The sequence below is a fragment of the Canis lupus genome, chromosome 3, assembly GCF_048164855.1.
Source record: "Canis lupus baileyi chromosome 3, mCanLup2.hap1, whole genome shotgun sequence".
Lineage (NCBI taxonomy): Eukaryota > Metazoa > Chordata > Mammalia > Carnivora > Canidae > Canis > Canis lupus.
The window spans coordinates 54,417,076-54,438,356 of record NC_132840.1 but is presented as its reverse complement, the minus strand read 5'-3'; the positions used below and the strand labels follow the sequence as shown (position 1 = coordinate 54,438,356).

At 48.6% G+C, this 21,281-nt stretch overlaps 1 protein-coding gene across 2 annotated transcripts in view; it reads right to left on the bottom strand.

The window, feature by feature from the left end:
- Positions 1-21,281, bottom strand: part of LOC140630623 (myosin-13) — a 51,396-nt gene that overhangs the window by 15,250 nt on the left and 14,865 nt on the right. For both annotated transcript variants that reach the window (XM_072821127.1, XM_072821128.1), the window contains 14 exons: positions 21,118-21,267; positions 20,819-20,989; positions 19,746-20,055; positions 16,881-16,954; positions 16,693-16,780; positions 12,658-12,775; positions 10,943-11,066; positions 9,850-9,986; positions 7,963-8,218; positions 5,551-5,793; positions 3,781-3,957; positions 2,389-2,534; positions 2,194-2,284; positions 797-1,186 (listed from right to left, as the gene is read on the bottom strand). In XM_072821127.1, the coding sequence (XP_072677228.1) occupies positions 797-1,186; positions 2,194-2,284; positions 2,389-2,534; positions 3,781-3,957; positions 5,551-5,793; positions 7,963-8,218; positions 9,850-9,986; positions 10,943-11,066; positions 12,658-12,775; positions 16,693-16,780; positions 16,881-16,954; positions 19,746-20,055; positions 20,819-20,989; positions 21,118-21,267 (2,475 nt within the window). The remainder of the gene's footprint in view (positions 1-796; positions 1,187-2,193; positions 2,285-2,388; positions 2,535-3,780; positions 3,958-5,550; positions 5,794-7,962; positions 8,219-9,849; positions 9,987-10,942; positions 11,067-12,657; positions 12,776-16,692; positions 16,781-16,880; positions 16,955-19,745; positions 20,056-20,818; positions 20,990-21,117; positions 21,268-21,281) is intronic.

Below are 21,281 nucleotides of genomic sequence, written 5' to 3'. Positions count from 1 at the left end.
AGTAGGACAGCAAGAGGCCCCATGGATCTAAGAGCCCACCATTATTCTCTAAGGAAGCCTTTGCCCTGAAGTCAAACACAGGGGTGGGTTTACCAGGAAGCTGGTGAGGTTTGAACTTAACGACCTTCATGTGCATGGGCCCTAGATCATGCAGGTGGTATAGAAGTTTCCAGGTGGGGAAGGGAAGCTAGATGCAAGCAGAATATATTTGTAGGGAGGCATCACTGACAAATGGCCTAAAGAGGTCTCAGAAGACAGAGATCTGAGTCTCCAGGGTGCCAGTAATTTGTAACTTCTTTTTCTACTCTAAATGAATATTTGCTTTCATGCCTAACTTTGTATTTATAATTTTGCATGTGTTTTCTTAAAGAGACCCTCCCCTCCTGAATTTCACATGCTTCAAGTGGCACAAAACTTGTATCTACCCCTGTTCTCACACATAACTTCATGCTGGTTATGCCTCCCAGAGATCAATACCATGGGCTAAGGAGGTGGCACGTAGAAAGCCGTTTGGTGCAATCCATCCACAGGTTTAGTTCTAGAAAATGACCAATGGATTGGAAGATTCTGAAAACTTTCTGAAACTTTGGAAGGATGATGAGACCTTGAGTCATAGTGGGTCATTGTGTCAAGGTTGAATGACAGGAATGGATTTGGGGGGTTGTGGTCAGGCAGAAGGCAAGAGGGCTTTTCAGTTTTGAATGGGCAGTGAGTTTGGGGGGATCAGATTGCTCCTGCTCCCTGGGGTGGTGTATGTGGCCACCTCAACGTTTGCTAAGAGCAGGGGGTCAGGTACCTTTGACTTGGAGACAGTCTCAATGTTACTGGCAAGGTCATCGATCTCCATCTTCAGCTCGCTCTTCTCCTTCTCCAGCTTCTGCTTGACCCTCTGCAGGTTGTCTATCTGCTCCCCGAGCTCGGCCACGCTGTCCGCGTGCTTCTTCCGAAGAGCAGCCGTGGTGGCTTCGTGCTGCAGGGTGGCCTCCTCTAGGTCCCTGCGAAGTTTCTGGAACTCAGCCTCCCGCTTCTTGTTCATCTCCACCTGGGCAGACGTGACCCCACTGGCTTCTTCCAGGCGCTCGCTAATCTCCTCCAGTTCCCTGGAAAGGTCAGAGCGCTGCTTCTCTGCTTTGGCCCTGGAGGCGCGCTCTGCCTCGATTTCCTCCTCCAGCTCCTCGATGCGGGCCTGAAAGGGTCACTGCATCAGGAATGTTGGGAAGAGGGAGCAGCCCACTTTGGGAGGGGCAGGGTGGTGAGGGGCTGGGGGTGGGCATCACAAAGGAAAGACTACATAACATTCACGTAGTGAGGAATAAACTTGGAGACCAGCCCAATGTCTATCAGTAGGGGAACGGCCAAATTCACCATGATGGAGCCACGCTCCAGAACTTCATGAGCAGTTAGACTTGACCCGTGTGTACCACGGCCAGCTCTGCTGGATGCATTGCTACATGAAAGGAGCAAGTTGCAGAACCATAATCTCTGTATTACCATATTTAAACTAAAAAATATAAAGCATATAAAATATAAAATCTACATCTATTTAATGAATATATTTACATGCATAAATATACATGCAAAGATAGATAATATATGCTTGCATATATTTATGTTCTTGTTCCTTTATATTTTAATATATATGTACATATCCATATGTATATGTGTATCATATATATATACACATATATCTCTCTATATATATCTTCCATATATAGTCTCCTTGGGTCTTTTTTTTTTAAGTTTCATTTTTAAGTAATCTCTACACCCCAGTGTGGGGCTTGAACTCAGAACCCTGAGATTGAGAGTTGCATACTCTACCAATGGAGCCTGCCAGGTGTCCCTCTTTGGGTTTTAAATGCGTACATAAACCTGTAGCAAAAGATCCAGAAGAATACGAATCCACCTGAAAGTGGGAATGACTTCTGAGAAGGGGGATTATGGGTGGTGATCAAAGTGTCCTTATCAATATCCTTATTTAGCCTTATTGGTAACACTGTGATATTCTCAAGGAAATCTATGTGTGTGCTACTGACAAAATCAAAGTGTTAATTTCAGAAAAAATAAAAAGGACAGGACATCCTCTCCAGCTCCAAGGGCACAGGGAAAATAGGCAACAAAAGGAACAAAGGCAAAAGGGCAGGAGGGGCCCCTCCAGAGGGTTTTCAGGGTTCCAGAAGGTTTTGGCACTTCTACCTGCAGTTCTTTGATCTTCTTTTGTAATTGTAAACTGTGCACTTGTTCATCGTCAATTTTGGTTTGCAATTGACTGATTTCAAACTCCTTCCTGAAAATAGATGCATATGTTTAAAATAACATAAAATCCCAGCCATTTAAAGGGATAAGTTGGCACTTGGGCTCAGACACAGAAGTCAAACACGAAATCTTTACTTCTTCAATTTCTCCTCCACTTGCTGCTTGTCATTTTCCAGATCCATGATGGATTCCTGGGACAGTTTCAAGTCCCCTTCCAACTTCTTCTTTATTCTCTCCAGATCTGCCCGCAGTTTCTTCTCCTGCTCCAAGGAGCCCTCGAGCTGGGGAGACACAGGCAGAAAGATTGGGGCTGACCCCTCAAGCCAGTGAGGATGCACATGAACTGGCAGCCTACTTTGGGCTCCTGGGAGTGTGCCTGCTGGTCTCTGGCCCCAGGAGGGAGCAAGTCTCCCCTGCCTCTCCACTCTTCCCTCCTCCAGCAAAGGCTACCTCAAGGGGCTGGATCTCTCAGAGGCCTTCTGGTGCCTCTTTCCACTGATTCCCACTTGGCCTGTCCTAGGCCACGTTCCCTAGGAACATGGTGCCCATAGATGCATGCTCGTGCCCAGATGGGAGCAAGGGGGAGCTTCCGTGGATGGGCTCTGCTACAGCCAGGCCCATGAGGGTCACTCCTCCTCAACCAACACCATGCATCCGTAGGGAGATTAGGGCAAATTTGTGTGTGTGTGTGTGTGTGTGTGTGTGTGTGTCCCCATGTGTGTATGTACACATATGTGTGTGAGGACCAGGGCTGTAGGGGTGAAGCACGCCTGCTCCGGGGAACATGCAATCTGGACAAGTTCCAGCCACATTGTGAGTAAGCCTGAAAACGTCAGGCCTGGCTCTTGCAACCTAGAACATATACGCAACTGATGAATCCCTGCATTCTACCTCTGAAACTAAACAAACAAAAGAAGAAGAACAAAAGTGAAACACGATGGGGAAAAATGAAAATTGTCATGGCCACAAACAGGACTCATTTTTAATAATGTTAGAACAGGATCAGAGCTTTTGGAACCCAAGGACCTGCAAGTGGATGCTAAAAACGATGATGATGATGATGGTGATAGCTCTACGTGCTGAATTAGCTTTCTTTCTTTCTTTCTTTCTTTCTTTCTTTCTTTCTTTCTTTCTTTCTTTTTTTAAGATTTTATTTATTTATTTGGGAGAGATCGAGAGAGCAGGGGCAGGGAGAAGGAGCAGCAGACTCCCCACTGAGCAGGGAGTCCAGCTGGGACTCGATCCCAAGAGCCTGGGATCATGACCTGAGCCGAAGGCTTCACCGACCGAGGCCCCCAGGCGCCCCCGAAGCTGAGCTTTCGGTGGAAACCCTGCAAGGCGGAGCTGGTCGTACCCCCACTTCACTTTAAGTGGCTGGCTCAGCATTCCAGACTCATGTAGAACAGGCCAAGGTCCGGACTCAGCGAGTCTGACTCCGAATCAGAAGTGAGACTCCCCCTTCCTAAGCCTTAACCCCTGCCTCTGCAGAGTAACAGCCGTTAGAACCCAGTAGTAAAATTTCCTTACGTCATCCGTTTGCTGCTCCAGCTTGACATTTATTTTGATTAGACCGTTGACTTTATCTTCTTCCACCTGAAGATCATCCAGTGCTTGCTGATGGGCTTCCTGCAAAGACTTCTTCTCTTTGGTCAGTTTGGAAATGTTTTCCTCGAGCGCTGTCATTTCTTCAGAAAGGTTCTTGACCTGTGAGAATATCCACACAATATGGAGTGCTTAAACAATTCAATCCACAGCTATTGGGTTTTTTGGTGTGTGTCCCCCACCCCACCCCATGCTTTTCTTCTCCTTTTTCTTTCTTTTTTGGCTTCTGCTTCTCTAGCTCCGTGGCAGGTGTTCACTGTGTTGGCTGTGTCATTCGGAAACTGGCAGCCCCTCGGGTCTTAATTTCCTCTCTGGCCTGCCCAGGAGCCTCGGATCCTCCCGTTAGGAACATTCCTCCAGAGAGGTTTTTATGTCTTATAAGGGAGGGTGCTGATAAATGCAAGTAGGATGCTTTTGAAGGGCCACCCATTGATCTCTATGTATCACCATGTACCCATGGGAATGTGTTTTCCAGGTTGGGCTATTGCGGTTCAGACTAAGGCAGGAAGAGTAAGGAAAGATACCAAGTGCCTCTGCAAGAATATCCAGAATGGGAGCCTGGGCCGCCAGGACGCGGGAGAGGGGCACCAAACATGAAGCTTCAAGGCCTAAGTTGAACCGCGACCTACGTATGACACTCTTCCCAGATCGGAGGTTGTTAACCTCCTGACCCATCAGTTGAATCTGGCAGCGGACGTGTATTTTCTAGTTCATACAGTAGTTTACTCTCTCTTTCTTTTTTAAAGATTTTACTTATTTATTCATGAGAGACACAGAGAGGGGCAGAGACACAGGCAGAGGGAGAAGCAGGCTCCCTGGGGGGAACCTGATTCAGGACTTGATCCCGGGACTCCAGGATCATGACCTGAGCTGGAAGGCAGACGCTCAACCACTGAGCTCCCCAGGCGTCCCAGTTTGCAACTTCTCAATAAGTTATCAATATTGAAAAAAGAAGTGAAATTTCACATAAAACCCGGATGGAAAATTAGAAGCTCTGGGGATGCTGGATTCACATTCCCACCTGGCAGCCGTTGGGTCGGGCGTGCCGCCTTGGACAGGGCAGGTGCTCACCCGTTTGCCGCAGTCTTGACACCTCTCCGTTGTCCCTTACCCAACTCGAGAGTGTCCATCCAACACTAACCCTGGGTCGTCTCACCCCAGGTCAACCCCCTCCCTTACTCTACCTCATTAGTAATCATTATTACTTGAATCAAGTGCTGTGATTTTTCACGAATTTCTGTAAAAGGTGAGGATTCTCAATTTGACCAGGTATTTCCAGATACTCTGCACTTTGCCTATAATGCACGAGGGTCCCTGCCAGTGCCTGGTGTCATCCAGCTGTCTGCCCCCTTGGCCACCTACCTCTTTCCCTCCTTGTCCACCCGCCCCCTGGAGGTGTTTTGGTTTGCTCTTCCTGGGCCAAATGCAAACAAGGATGAGTAAGATGCCACCCTTCTCCAGGCTCTCTTGCTTCATGCAGGAGGGGCTGGGGCTGGAAGTCTGGGGTACACCCAGCCAGGCAGGAGGAGGGTTGACAAGAGCCTTCAGTGTAGACAACAAGGCAGAGGACAGAACTTGGTGGGACCTCACCACCTGTCCGCTTGCTCCCACCTCTGACTCCGGGCAACGTCTGCTCCCCACTGGGAGGCAGTGAGGACCATTCCAGAAGCTGTGAGGACTCCTGGCACTGCCCACCTTGTTCTCAGTGGCGTGCTTCTCCTTTTCCACTTTTGTCAGCGTCAACTCCAGATCATCGATGTCCCTTTTGAGAGACGAGCATTTATCTTCCAGGCTCCTCTTCTTCGCCACTAGGTCAGAATTCACCTCTTCTTCCTCTTCCAGCCTCTCGTTCAGCTCCTTGACTTTGGCTTCCAGTTGGATCTTGCTTTTGATGAGGCCCTCGCAGCGCTCCTCCGCATCGATCAGGTTTTCCGTTTCCTGCAAGAACCAGATCGTCGTGTTCCGGTCAGACTACAGCAAACCCTGCGAGGGGAAGTGCTCTGCCCTCCAAGAGCCCACTACCTGGACCTACGGCAAGGAATGGGTCACAGGCACGCACACGCTCTCACGTGCACATATGCACACTCAGGTGTGCGCACACATTCACATATGCACCCATGCATACACACATACATACACAGTTGAACACACATGTACACATGCACATATGCACACTCACGCACGTACACACATGTGCACACATGAACATATGCAACCATGGATATTCACACACACTCGTGCACACATGCGCACCACAGGTGTACACACACGCTCATGCACACTCATGCATGTACACATGTGCACACATTCGCACACATGCATGCACACACACTTGCATATGCACCCATGCATGCGCACACACTTGCACACCTGCACCCTCGTGCATGTACACATACATGTGTACCCATATATATGCACGCACACACATACTCACACAATGCTCACATGCACACATGCACCCTCACGCATGTACACATACGTGTGCACCCATGGATATGCACACACACTTGCATGCACGGGTGCATGTCTGTGTACACACTCATGTGTAGAGACATGCACCCACGCATGTGCACACATGTGCACGTACACACATACATAAATGCACACACACACGCACATCATTTGTATCTCATTGGTATACCTTTTTTTAACCACCAAGGACATCCACTTAATAGAAATTCGCCTGAAATAATTCAAGCACAGGACTCCATACAGTTCACGGGGCTTCTGCCAATTTGCCCCAAATCGCCCGGCCGGCCATTTCACTCTTCCTTTCACTACCACTTGAAAAATGACTCATCTACTCGTTACCACAAGCTACCTGGTATTTTCAAAACATTACTACCTTTTAAGTTCCAATAAAAAAGTGCAGTCTATGCCCGTGAGCCCTGCCTCCTCGAGCCCCAGAGCAGGAAGTTCAAAATAGGAATAAAGTGAATATGTAGAGATATGTCCCAGAGGGCTCTGTAATGAGTCTCTTGGACAGGTCAAGATCAGCTAATAATTGGGCTATACCGTGTTGTGTAAGAGTGCTGTAAAAACTGGGCCCACATTTCAAGATTATGGGTAAGAATAAGCGTCGGTGTTAATTGAGCATGTACCATGTGCCAGGTATTTCAGAAGCATGGGCTCACCCGATCCTCCCGACAACCCTATGATGTGCGTCCTATTACTGTGCCCATTTTACAGATGAGAAGAACAAGGCACAGAGAGGCTACGAAACTTGCCCGAGGCCACACAGCTATCCAATGGAGGATCTGGGATATAAATCCAGCTACCTGGTTCTAAAATTTGTCTTCTCTCCCACTCAGCTTGGGAAAGTGCTCCCAATGACCACGCTGTACTGATTGGGAGAATAAGAAGGGGAGGAGAAAATGCTTTGTATGCGAGGCATTTGGAGGTTTATTTAAAAAGGGCAATTCATTCGTGAATCGATAAAATTGCCCTGCCAGAGTGTTCATTTCCCCCACCTCCTTGATTCATTTTATTTTTTTTAAAGATTGTATTTCTTCATTCATGAGAGACGCAGAGGGAGGCAGAGACACAGGCAGAGCGAGAAGCAGTCTCCCTGCAGAGAGACCAATGTGGGACTCGATCCCAGGACCCCGGGAACATACCCTGGGCTGAAGGCAGGCGCTGACCCGCGGAGCCACCCAGGGGTCCCTATCTTCCTGATTTAAAAAGGGCCTATCTTCAAGGCATTTTTAGTATAATCATATTACCCAAACTCACGTATATACGATCACTCCTAATTTGAATTGTAGTGACTTACTGGGAATTTTTGTTTTTCTTAAGACCTGGTGCATCCCTGACAGGCTTTAATTACGAGGACAGACACATCGCCCTCATGTCCACAGCAAAGTAGGCCTAACGCCGCTGTGGAAGACGGACGGAAATGAGGGTGAGCAGAATCCACTGTGCAGAGGAGCTCACCCTGCAGCTCGGCAGCGGCCAAGCCCCGCCGCCTCCGTCCTGGGACCCCGCAGGGGAGCTGCAGTACTCCGTAGGCCCACTAGGTGGCACCACGGCCCCTCGAATAGACGCACCTGCAGGGGCCTGGGCCTTGCTACTGCTTCTAACTGACCCGGGAGGCGGGGAGGTACTTACAGACTGCACCTGCAGCTGGAGGTCGTTCTTTTCCTGCAGCAGGGACACCATCTTCTCCTCCAGCTCCTTGCGGCGAGCCTCAGATCTGGCCAGCTCTTCCTTGGCCCTCTCGAAGTCTTCCTTCATGGTGGCCATCTCTCTCTCAGCCTCCGCGCTCTTGAGGAGCGGCTTGATCTTGAAGAACAGGTTCATCCAGGGCCAGTGCTTGACGTTCATGAAGGAGCGGATGTTGTACTGGATGCAGAAGATGGACTCCCTGGACATTGCATTGCGGTGGGCTGGGTTAATGACCATGGCAAGGACGCTGTCCACCCCTGCCCACCCCGGGGGTGGGGGGCCCATGCCCTTTACCCTTCCCTGGGGACGCGATGCCTGAGGTCCTGATTCCCGACGCCATGAGCATCTTCATCCCTAGTCCCCTGAGTCTAAAGATTTTATTTATTTATTTGAGAGAGAGAGAGAGAGAGAGAGAAGAGAGAGCACAAGCGGGTGGGAGGGGCAGAGGGAGAGGGAGAAGCAGAGGCCCCGCGGAGCAGGGAGCCCGGGGCAGGACTGGGTCCAGGACCCTGAGATCATGACCTGAGCCGAAGACCCAGGCGCCCGCCTCCCAGATCTCAACCGCTGACTCTCACCATTTTGAAAGACCCCATTGCCTTTGATTCCGTGCTCACGGCTTCATGGTACTCGGCACGTGGGCTCCTCTTCCTGCCTACCCACGGGTGTACACCCGGGACCGTCTCCCCGACTCTTGCCCTCCTAGAATGGCCTACTTCCCTGATTTCGACTGGTGCCTGTCCCAGTGCCACCTGCCGTATCTCACGCTGTATCCCCCACAGCTCACGTGTGCCTGAAAAATTGCTTCTCTTTCCCATAAGCTGGCGCCTGCTAAGGGCTCGTCTCTCCCCCATTTCCATGCTGGCTTCCATTCTCTTCACCCAGCTAGATGCCTGCAAGGTGCACAGTGGTGGCCCATGTGGTGACACCAGTGTTAGAGCCATATAGGGCATCAGGAAATAGGCGAGAATGGGCCTCCCCTCAAGGTTTCCCCCTCCTGAAATCCCTAGTACTGTTGCTGAATTACCCAAGGAGTAAGACTCTTCAGTGTCCTCTGAATGCATCCCCTGCTCCCTCATGGGTGGACTCCTCCTTAGTTCAGATCCTTGTCACCTTCTGCAAACCTGATCCTCTCACTAGTCCCTGTACGTGCCTTCTGTGGCTTCCCAGCCAGACGCTCGGGTCTAGCCTCATTAACAGGGTGCAGGGGAGCCTGCGTTGGGTGCCTCTCCCTCTGCTTGCCCCACGGTGACCTCCAGGCTGCGCAAAGCTTCCTTCAGAGAGTTCTCTCCTCTTGCTGACCCCTGCAGCACCCCCACAAACTCCCAGCCCAATTGAGGGCTTGTTGTCACTATGCCACATCGCCCCAAATGTGACTCTGACTTTGTACTTGTCATGCGTGTTACAGTCAGCCAAGTAGGGGTCGGCTCCCAGCCCATCCCTGAGCTCCTGGAAGGCAGGTTTTTTTTCTTTCTTTCTCAAGACTGTATTTATTTATTTGAGAGAGAGAGAGAGAGAGAGAGAGAGAGCACAGAGAGAGAGAGGCAGAGGGAGAAGCAGACTCTCCTGCTGAGCAAATAGCCCAATGCAGGGTTCGATCCCAAGACCTGAGATCACAACCTGAGCTGAAGGCAGAGGCTTGACCCACTAAGTCCCCCCAGGCACCCTGGCAGGGTTCCTTTCTGTATCCCCAGCATCATGCAGGGTCCCTAGCATAGAATGGCCCCTTGGCAGGTGTTGGTCCAGTGAATGAAAGAAAACATTGATGCTTTAAGACCAAAACAGCTGTGAAGTGGGGAGGGCAGGATAAGGTGGGCCGAGGGTCCGAATCACCTCCTCTCCATCATCTTCTTGAACTCCACCCGCATCAGGTACCCCCGGCAGATGGCCTGAGTGCGTGTCATCAAGGTCACCAGCTTCTCGTCCCTCATCTCCTCCAAGAGTCCGAGAAGCCCAGCTTTGAAAAACACCTGCATCACAGAAGAGATGAGCCCTGCTTTGTTCTCAGCCGGTGTGCCAGCCAGGCACCCCTCCCGCACCCTGGGAGCCTGTGTGTGCCCGACCCAGCCCGCCGCCCTCGGAGCCCTGGCTTGGGGCTGGCAGTCCTTGCACCCCACGGTGGCTTCTCCTCTGGCCCTTCCCATAGGACGTCCCAGGGCCTGCCAATCCTCATGGACGGATTGGGCCAGAGCTCACACACAGGAGGTGGCAAAGAGGAGTCCAGAAAGTACCCTCAAAGCTCAGCTGTGCCCAGGTTAGGAGAAATTCACAGTCTGCCTCCCTGTCCTCCCCTCTGTCTGCCCCTCTGGGAAGACTGGTCCTACCTGCAGGCCCACTCACCCACGGCCCTCCTTGGCCCATGTTCCGAGGAAGCAGGGCACCCTTGGGGGTTCCACAGGCCCCGGCCAGCCCTTTCCAGGAAGGAGAGCCTTGGAGACAGGCCAGGATCTGAAGCTGGCCTTTGCCTGTCTCTGTCCCTGTGACCTCAAGAGCAGGTTTCTTGCCCTCTGGGAGCCTTTGTTTCCCTTGCCCTACCTGTAACCCCACGAGGTCAGGACTAGCCTTATCACCCCTGGGTTCCCGGAGTCTGCTGTATTCTCCTCTTTCCTTGGCTCTTAAGTCCCACACGAGATGCCTTTGCTCTGCTCTCTTAGGACACTAGAACTTTTTACTGCTTTCTTCCATTGCTGAGGGTAGTGGTGGGAGGGTGGGTGGAGAAGCCTCTAGACACTTAGAAACCAACATGGAAACAGGATTCTCCATACCTAGACCCTGGTTCCTTCTGCTTGGGCTCCTGTGCAATGGGGTCATCAGGTTGGCTGGACAGGGAAAGACCTTTCCTCCCACCAGAGGACAAGCAGCCCCAGGGGTGTGGGTTACATGGGGTGGAGTGGGGGTAGGGTGTCCCAGCTTAAGGTATTCTCACCTTAGTGTGACCAAACCTATACTGCTCCCGGTCCACGTCGATGGAGCTCAGAAGCTTCTCAGAAGCATTTTTGCTGTCAATAAACTGCCCTTCGGGGATGGCACTGGCGTTGAGGATCCGGTACCTGGGTTGGGGAGGGGGAGAGCGGTGGGTGGGCCACCTGCTGGCAGCTGGGTGAGAGAAGTCTCAGGGACAGAGGGCCTCTGGCTGCATGAAGCTGGGAGGGTATTCTCTCCTCACAATTTCCTGAGCGCTGCACCCTGCTGCACCCTGCTCCTCTGTGACCCAGGGGTCTTCAGCCCTGCCAGGGCCCAGCCCATTCTGCAGTGACTCAGGCATTATAGGCCTTCCCCAGCGGGGACACAGACTCTGGAGAGCCACCTCAGTTTAGGTAACAAGAGTCTGCCAGCAGTTGGCCGAGCACGCAGGAAGCCGAGACAACTTACCCTCAATCTAGTCTGGCTGTGGAAGCTGGATCAGGCCTAGCATCTACTTAGGGCCCCCACTTTGTCTGTTTGGCAGTGCTAGGTGGGGAGTGGTTTCAGTTGAGGGACAAAATTTCTTGAAGGGATTCAATCTCCTGAGAAGGGCCCCATACCAGAGACAAGTCCTGTCCCTCTACCTAAGGCCAGGCCTTCAAGAACCTTTTCCTGCTTCAGCCTTAGGAGGAAATGGCAGATTGTACAGCATGTCTGGCTGAGGGGCTACACAGCCGGAATTTTGCTTTCACAGGGAATAGTTCTTTTTTTAAATATTTTATTTATTTATTTGAGAGACAGAGAACAGAGGCAGAGGGAGAAGCAGACTCCTCCTATATAAGCAGGGAGCCCAATGTGATGCTTGATTCCAGGACCCTGAGATCATGACCTGAGCCACCCAGGTGCCCCCAGAGGGAAGAGTTCTTATCTGATGTAGAGGAATGTTGAAATCATCTGTGACTTGCAGATCTGTGGTCTGCAAGGGTCTCCAGGGTCCTTTCCTTTCCTCTACTCCAGACAAGGCCTGGAATTGTGGGTTCAGATGGCAGCTGGGAGGAGAGAGCTGGTCTGGAGCAGCGGAACTCAACTGGGGACAACTTAACCCCCACGTCCCCTTCCTCCCCCTCCTGCCCAGGGGACATCTGGCAAGGGCTGGAAATATTTTTGATTGTCACAGCTTGGGTGGGGTGGGGTTTGCTCCCAACACGGTAGGTAGAGACCAGGGATGCTGCTCAAATCCTACAACACACGTGACAACCCCCACAATAAAGGATTATCTAGCCCTAAACGTTGATAGTGCAGAAGTGGAGAAACTCTGGTCTGGGGGAACAATTAAGCTTGAAGGTGGAGGCTCTGATCCTGGCCTAGCACTCACTTTGGGTGTAGATCCTCCCTCCAGCAAAAAACAAGGCTCACAGAAACCCTGGGAGGCTGTGAGCTCACCAAACACCCAGTGCATGGAGCACCTCTGGGAGATGCACAAGGCGCTCTCAATATGAGAGAGATGGAGGGCCCTGGGGTGGCTCAGTTGGTTGAGCATCTGCCTTCAACTGACCTCACGATCCTAGGGTCCTGGGATCCAGCCCCACATTGGGCTCCCTGCTCATCAGGGAGCTTCCTTCTCCCTCCCTCTGCCCCTCCCAACTACTTGTGCTCTTTCTCTCACTCTCTCTCAAATAAATAAATAAAATCTTTTTAAAAAAAAAAAGGAGAGAGATGCAAAGCCAGGTGACCTACCGCTGTTTGAAGTCAGCATAGAGGATTCGGCTGGGGAATCCTTTCCTGCAAATCCGGATGCCCTCCAGGACGCCGTTACAGCGCAGTTGGTGCATGACCAAGTAGTGGTCCATCACACCTGGGGAGAGAATGTCCCCGGGGGATATGTCAGTGGCTTTTTCAGTGTCTTTGATGGGCACCAGAACACATGCTAATATACCCAGACTTGCGTGGAAAGAGTTAGTGCCAGCTCCACAATGGAGAGGTTGGGAATGCCTGGAGCCCGTCTACAGTCCTCACAGTGGAAATAATCCCAGCTTCCTGGGGGACACTCGAGCACCCCACTGCTCTGGGCTAAAAGCCAAAATATTGGTCTTTACCCTGTTCATGGCCCTTGAGTCTGTAGCTAGGCTCCAAAGGAGGAGAGAATGAATACGGATACCTCTTGGACTTCCCGTTAGATACCTTGAGATGCCCTTCTTTACTCAAGGTCAGTGATGTAGCAACTGTGGGCTATGCCTTTAGTGGGAGCAGAGGAACAGAGAGAAGGACGCCTGTGCCAGAGGGTGCAGGGAATTGAATGTAGGATGATCATCTGCTAACTGCTGAGCATGAGCTCTGAGAAGGAAGGAGGAGCATCAACTCTGGGAGATAGAAGAGAACCCATAGGGACAAGCCCTCACCAGGGATCCTCTTGGGTCAGGCACAAATCAAATGAGGACTGAGAAAATTCTGTTCTGGGGCTGTGTGAGTGGTTAGGAAAAGTAGTATGGCTGCATAATGACTTTTGCCTAGGTTGTTGGGGAGAGAGGGCACTCAAACTGTCTCTGATGAGCATTCTGGAAACTTCTAGGAGGCTCACAGCTTTCCTTGGTGGCTGGGAGGAGAGATGACTATTCATTTATGCAATTATCATTGTTCTGCTGGAGCTGTGCCATCTGATACAATAGTTTCTGACCACCTGTGGTTATTTAAATTTAAAATTCATTAAAATGAGAAGTTTTTCTTAGCTGCACTAGCTGCATGTCCTGTACCCAGTGGTTGCCGTATGGGACAGCACAGATGTGGAATATTTCCATCTTTCCAGGAGGTTCCACTGGCTGGTGATTCTCTCGAGAAAGCAGTGGTTAAGACCGAGGAGAAACACATTAGACACTCAGAGGACCTCTTGTGGGAGCGAACCTGAGGGGTCACCCAGTCCTACTCCCAGTATATTTCTCAGATGAGGATTTTGAGAGGCTCAGATGCCAGCTGTGCTGCTTTCTAGCTGTATGCCCTTGGACTTTCTGTGCCCCCATTTCCTGCGGAGCTGAGACTGGACTCCCTCCTTCCTCAGGGCCCCTGCTGTTGGTGCAGCTCAAAATTGAGTTGACTTCTCTCAGGGGTCTCTCCATATCTTTCCCAACCCAGGTGGAGACAGTGTCTGGAAAAGCGTGTAAAAAGAATCCTCTTTGCCCTCTGCCCCCATGTGCAAAACTTCTAAAAAGTCCCCTTCTGTCTTTACCACATTACTGCTGCTAAAGAATTTTCTTGCTACCCCTTATCATCTCCAACAAATTCCTTTCTCCTGCCATCTCAGCCTTGTGGGCAGTTGTGTGAATCATGTTTCTCCCGGTGTGTATCGTGTGATGCTTTGGCATCCTAGGGCCTTGCCGGGCCTGAGAGAGAGACTGCCCTCCCCTGAGAGCCAGTTCCTAGGATGGCAAACTGCTCCCCTGGGAGCACGCATCTCACACCCCTGCACACTAACCAACCCAAACCCTGCATCCCCCGACCACTGCCTTATCAGGCTTCCAGACTTCCAGGCCGGGCACCAGACAACCAAGGCAGCATCTGCACCCTGTGGCCTACTGAAATGATCCAAACTAGCCAAGCCAAACCAGCTCAGCCTGTTTGCCCAGTCCTCCCCCAAGCTTTCCCCTCACTCCCCACACGAGAGAGGACACCATGCACCGAGTGTGCTCCCCAGGGTGGGAAAAGCCGTTCGAGGTTTGATCAAGGACCATGACATGACTCCTGCCCCAGTTCTGGACACCCTGGGGCAGGCATTTCCATCTCTGCAGTCTCAATCCCCTCTTCTAGAAAATGAAGACGCCCCACTAGGTCCTTTCCAAAGCCTCGCTCATGCTCCTGAATCAGTCTTAGTCTATTCTCAGAAATGAGGAAGTAAACAGAGGGGTGCCAGAACAAAGGAGACGCAAAACAGAGAGGAAGGGATGGAGATTTTGTCACAATTTACCATCTAAGGGAAAAAAGAAACCAGTGGATTGCATAGGTTGCACCAGGTGAGGGGCAATCTGTCTCCCATTCCCCTGATGCTTGTGGGCAGATGCTTTATGAACCAGTCATGCTATGGCACATTTGATTTGTGCAGACACGTTGCTCAAAAACAAATCGTCTTCTTGATGACAAACCAGCTACATGAAAGCCAACAATTTTGTTTGATGCATAACCAGAGATACAGCTCTGTTCTGACACTGGAGGAGAAATGGGCCGTGCTGGGTGCACTGGGAGGGATGTAGCCTGCCCTGACAAGGCGAGTCCAAACAGTGCACCAGCTGGCTTTTGCCTTTGACATAGGCTTTCACGGAAGATGGAGTCCACTACACATAGTAGACATGGTTGTTGGGAGAATTAAAATGTCTGGTTTTTGGTAATAATAATAATGGTAACGAGAATTATTATATTGATAATCATTATATTACTATAACAATAATATGATAATTATTATAATGATGGTTATTATAATCAGAATAAGAACTAATAATATAATTATACTGTACTATATAATAAACAATACAATCATCATTAATGTAGTAATACAATTATTTCCCCCACAATGTTATCATTTCCCTCATGGTTATTATCATCCGTAACATTATTATCACAATTCTTCTTCTTGTAATTATAATACTAATAGTTGTTATAATTGGCAGCCAGATAGACTGAGTATTCACAACGTGCTTGGCCCTGCTTGAAATGCTTGACGTGCACTCACTCATGCAATCCTCGCAGCAAACCCGTAAGGCAAGTTGAGTGAATTAATATTTACAAAGTTTATAAGTGCTCATTAGATAAATAAATGAATAGCTAACTAAGTGAATGCATGCATAAAATGCCACTTTAATCCTCATTTTATAGCCCAGAAAGCTAAAGTACACAGCTAGGGGGTCCCATGGGCAGAGGCAGGTGGAGCTCGGGTTTTTTTTTTAGGGTTTTTTGTTTTGTTTTGTTTTGTTGTTTTTTCCCTTAGGTCTTTGAAACCCTCTGTTCACCTGTCACATTGCAGAGGCAGGACACTTATATTTGGGATAGATAACCCGGCTGTAAATGAGCTGCCTCGGAACCACTGATCTATGTGACCATGTCTTTTTCTCTTTGTGACAGATGACACTGAGACACATCTACCCTCTAAGAATATTTGTGAATCGGGGACTGAGTGAGGGTTAAGGGTCCTACTACACTGCAGAGGGCTCTAGATCTACAATTCTCAGTTTTCCCATCTGTAAAGTGGAGAGAACTCTGCTTACCTAGCTGTTGTAAGCAGGAGAGATGATAGAGTAACTGCATACCATAGAGGCTCCGGAAACGGTGGAATTGCTGCTGTTTTGACAGTGGAACACCTGTCTCTTTGGGGGAAAGGTGCTCTTTGGGGGAAAGGAGCCTTCGGGGAACCTTAGGAGAGTCCCAGCTCTGATGTGCCTCTCTACCTACTTTACTCTTTTCTGTATGACTTCAGAGTAGGGGAGCCAGAGAAAATACAGGATGCCAAGGTGAATTTGAATTTCAGATACAGTAAATCATTTTTTAGGGTAAGCGTATCCCAAATATTGCGTGGGTCGTACTACTTACAGTTTCAAAATCAAACTTAACAGGGCATCTGGTATTTTTATTTGCTCAATCTGGCCTTCTTACCTCATAGGATGTTGAGAGGTGATAAACACCATACCCCTCTTCTCAGGGAAACACACACACATACGTGCACATGGATGCACGCACACACGCAGAAGTTTGCACACATTTCAGGGAGTCCTGTTCTGATGGATTCTTACTCACCAGGAGTCTTGGTCTCATTAGGAATCAGACATCGCACAAAGTGAGGGTGAGTGCTCCTTAAATTGGTCATCAATTTGTTTAAATTTTCCTGGGACACAAATCGGAACAAGCATGTTTATACCTTATCAGCAAATGCCATTTCACTGGGCAGAAAATCAGCCAAACGGGGAAGCTGCCAAAACACAAACCCTGAACACAGCCGACACGGTCTGGAAAGAGGAGCCTTTCTTCTTCCCACCTTTCTTGCTTCCCCCGGAATCACCTGGAGACAGACACAGAGGATGTGTCAGATGCAGCCCTGAGGACACAGTGGTGCCCACTCCCCCAAAAGCCCCCAGTTTCATTGACATATAACTGACATAGAACATTGTCTAACTTGCAGGTGTACTCATATAACAGATACACTTATATATTTTGAAATAGTTGCATTAAGTTTAGGTGCCATCTGTGCCCATACTCAGTTACAATTTTTCTTGTGATGAGAACTTTTAAGATCTACTCTCTTAGCAACTTTTAAATATGCAACAGAGTATTGTTAACTATAGTCCCTACCCGGTAGGCACAGTATGTTACATCGCAGAACTTATTTATCTTATAATTGGAAGTTAGTACCTTTGACACCTTCATCCAGTTCCTCCACCCCTCACTCTCACCTCTGGTGACCACAAAGTCTGATCTGTTTCTGTGAGTTCGGTTTTCTCAGATTCCACCTATATGTGAGATTGTATAGGATTTGTCTTTCTCGGACTTATTTCCCTTAGCATAATGTTCTCAAGGTCTATCCGTGCTGTCCCAAATCCAAGATTTTCTCTTTTTTTATGGCTGAATAGTACACCATATTTTTTTTTAAAAAAGATCGTATTTATTCATTTGAGAGAGAGAGAGCAAGCGAGAGCATGAGTAGGGGTTGGAGGGGCAGAGGGAGAGGGAGAAGCAGACTCCCCACAGAGCAGGGAACCTGATGCAGGGCTTGATTCCAGGACCCCAGGATCATCACCTGAGCCAAAGGCACATGCTTAACTGACTGAGCCACCCAGGCACCCTTACACCATATTTTCTTTATCCATTCATCTGTTGATAGACACTTAGGTTGTTTGTATGTGTTGGCTATTGTAAATAATGCTGCAATGAACATGGGTTGTCGATATTTCTTTAGGATAGTGGTTTTGTTCATTTCAGATATATTCCCAAAAGTGAGATTGCTGGATCATATGGTAACCTTATTTTTAATTTTTTGAGGACCCTCCAATACTGTCTTCCATAGTGGCTACACCAATTTACATTCCCACCAACAGTGCACAGTGCTTTTTCTTAGTGGTGGCCACATCCTACAAACCCTGAAATTGGACTTTTGGGTTTCTTTTGACAGAGCTGAAGGGTTTTTGTTTCTTGTTTGTTTAAGATTTATTTATTTATTTGAGAGAGAGAGAGCAAAGGGAGAGTTAGAGGGAGAGGGAGAGAGAATCTCAAGCAGACTCTCTTCTGAGTGTGGAGTTCAATGTGGGTCTTGATCCCAGGATCCCAAGATCATGGTTTGAGCTGAAACCAAGAGTTGAATACTTAACTGACTGCACGACCTAGGCGCCCCTACTTGTTTGCTTTTAAAATGATCTAATTAGGGGATCTCTGGGTGGCTCAGCTGTTTGGCGCCTGCCTTTGGCCCAGGGCGCGATCCTGGAGTCCCGGGATCGAGTCCCACATCAGGCTCCCAGCATGGAGCCTGCTTCTCCCTCCTCCTGTGTCTCTGCCTGTCTCTCTCTCTATGTTTATCATAAATAAATAAATAAAAATAAATCTTTAAAAAAAACTAAAAATAAAATGATCTAGTTAGGGGCACCTGGGTGGCTCAGCGATTGAGCGTTGGCCTTCAGCTCAGGTTGTGATCCCAGGGTTCCCTGCACGGATCCTCCTTTTCCCTCTGCCTATGTCTCTGCTTTTATCTCTGTGTCTCTCATGCATAAATAAAGTCTTTAAAAATGATCTAATTATAGAATGAATGATTATATTGCCTGTATTTTCACATTAAGAACATTAACTTTAAAATTTGATGTATTTAAGATAGTCCATAATTTTACGAACCCTATTTTGGCAATTATTTTTAAAATATGAGTAAACTTCGCAAGTGATACTGGCTTCTGCCACCATTTTGGAAAACAGTCTGGAGCTTCCCCAAGAAGTTAAATAAACAGTTACCATATGACTCAGCAATTCTACTCCTAGGTATACATCGAAGAGAACTGACAACATATGCCCAGATAAACTTGTATACAAATGTTCCTAGCAGCATGATCCACAGTAGCCAAATGTTCATCAGTTCGTGAGTGGAGAGACAAATGTGTGCTATGCATGCACTAGAATATCACCCATCTATAAAAAGAAGTCAAGTACTGATACATGTCCCAACACAGACAAATCCCAGAAACATTCTGCTACATGAGAGAAGCCAGACACCAAAGCCCATACAGCATATGATTCCATTTACATGAAATGACCAGAACAGGCAAAGTCATAGAAGTGGAAAGGAGATTTGTAGTTGCCAGGACCAGGGGAAGGGGTGACAGAGCTGATAAAAGCCTTCTTGAATTCAATAGGGGCGATGGTTGCCCACGCTGTAAATATAGTCAAGACCCCTGAATTTTCTAAAGAGTAAATTGTGTGGCATGTAATTATACCTCAGTTTTTGAAGTTTTTCTTTAAGTAATCTCTACACCCAATATGAAGCTCGAACTCATGACCCCTGAACCTAGAGTCATATGTGCCTCCGACTGAGCCAGCCAGCCACCCCACCTCAATTTTAAAAAGGTATTTAAAAATGTGGTATCAGCTCTTTTGTCCCCTGAGAGGCCCTGTTTACCTCTATTAGAGCTCAATCTCTTAAGGCAGAGAAAGAATAGGAGAGAGAAAATTGATTATCGGTGACAGACCAATACATCCAGCTTAGTCTGAAACTCGCACTTGAATCCTGGTTCTTCAGGAGCAGCAGGGTTATAAGTAATTACACAGAGCTTTCCACATGGGGCACAGGGCAGTGGGGAGGAGAGAAAGAATTTCACCTGCTTCTGCACCAGCATAGTTGGAAAAAAGGAATGACAGCAGCTTCAGCGAGGACTTCTGGTACAGCCCGACCACGGTCTCATTCAGGGGGTCCTTGTTCTTGTCAAGCCAGCCAGCAATGTTGTAGTCCACGGTGCCCGCATAGTGGACCAGTGAGAAGTGTGCCTCGGCCTTGCCCTTGGCAGGCTTGGGCTTCTGGAAGTTGTTGGACTTGCCCAGGTGCTGGTCATAGAGCTTGTTCTTGAAGGAGGTGTCTGTGGCCTTGGGGAACATGCACTCCTCTTCCAGGATGGAGAAGATGCCCATGGGCTGAAAGTAGGGGAGGACAGGCCATGACTCAGCATTTAATAGTGTGTTTCAAGGACTCTGTTGTCTGCAGGAGCCAAACACAACTTCTTTGGTGCTATGGGTCTGTCACCAGGAGCACTGCAGCATACAGTGCTAGGCATGGAGTAGGTGCTTAATTAATGCTTGTTGAACAAATGAATGTGGAAAGAAACTGTATGTATATAAAGGTAGCTCACTTTTAGCAATAGGCTTATCCCACTTCCAAAAAAGGGGAAATTACATACAAAGACATAAAATAATATGAGTCATTTTGAAACAATAATGTCTGGATTTTTTAGTAGCCACCTTAGGAAGATAAACTCATTCCAACAGGACCAGTGATCAAAACATTGTGGGAATTCCTTTTCTTTTTTCTTTCTTTTTTTTCTTATTAATGTCCCCTGCTATTTTTATAGTAACATTATTCCAAGAACTCCACTGGTCTATCTTCCTTGGGTCTTCGAATAAGTCAAAAAGCTCTGCAATGCCATAGTTCCTCCTGAGCTCCCATTCCCATCCTTGAGAAGAACTGAGCCCTTGGATCTCAACCACCCATGTACCTCTTTAGGTGTCTGCATTATGCATGCTTTCCAAACACTTTTCTCTGCAAGGGGACTCAGCTATCTGAAGGCTGGAAGAGTAGGGTTGGGATCACCATTCTATTATCAGGGTAGAGTGAGAGCAGAGAGATGATGGTCCCAACCAAGGAGGAGCTGACCTTGGGGAGCAGCCTCTATTTCTCTACCTTCTCGATGAGCTCGATGCAAGCAGCCAGGTCCATCCCGAAGTCGATGAACTCCCACTCGATGCCCTCCTTCTTGTACTCCTCCTGCTCCAGCACGAACATGTGGTGGTTGAAGAACTGTTGCAGCTTCTCATTGGTGAAGTTGATGCACAGCTGCTCCAGGCTGTTGAACTAGGTGTTGCAAATAGCAAAGAGTTTGAGTGAGTTTGGAAAATCCAGTGGGGATTCAGCAAAGCAGACACAAAGTAGAATACCATTTATTCAAACAACTTAAAGGGCCATTTATTCAAACAACTCACATCAAAGATCTCAAAGCCAGCAATGTCCAGGACCCCGATGAAGTATTGCCTGGGCTGCTTGGTGTCCAGCTGCTGGTTGATGCGGGTGACCATCCACAGGAACATCTTCTCGTAGACAGCCTTGGCCAGGGCACCCACTGAATTGGTCACCTTGAAGAAAGGTC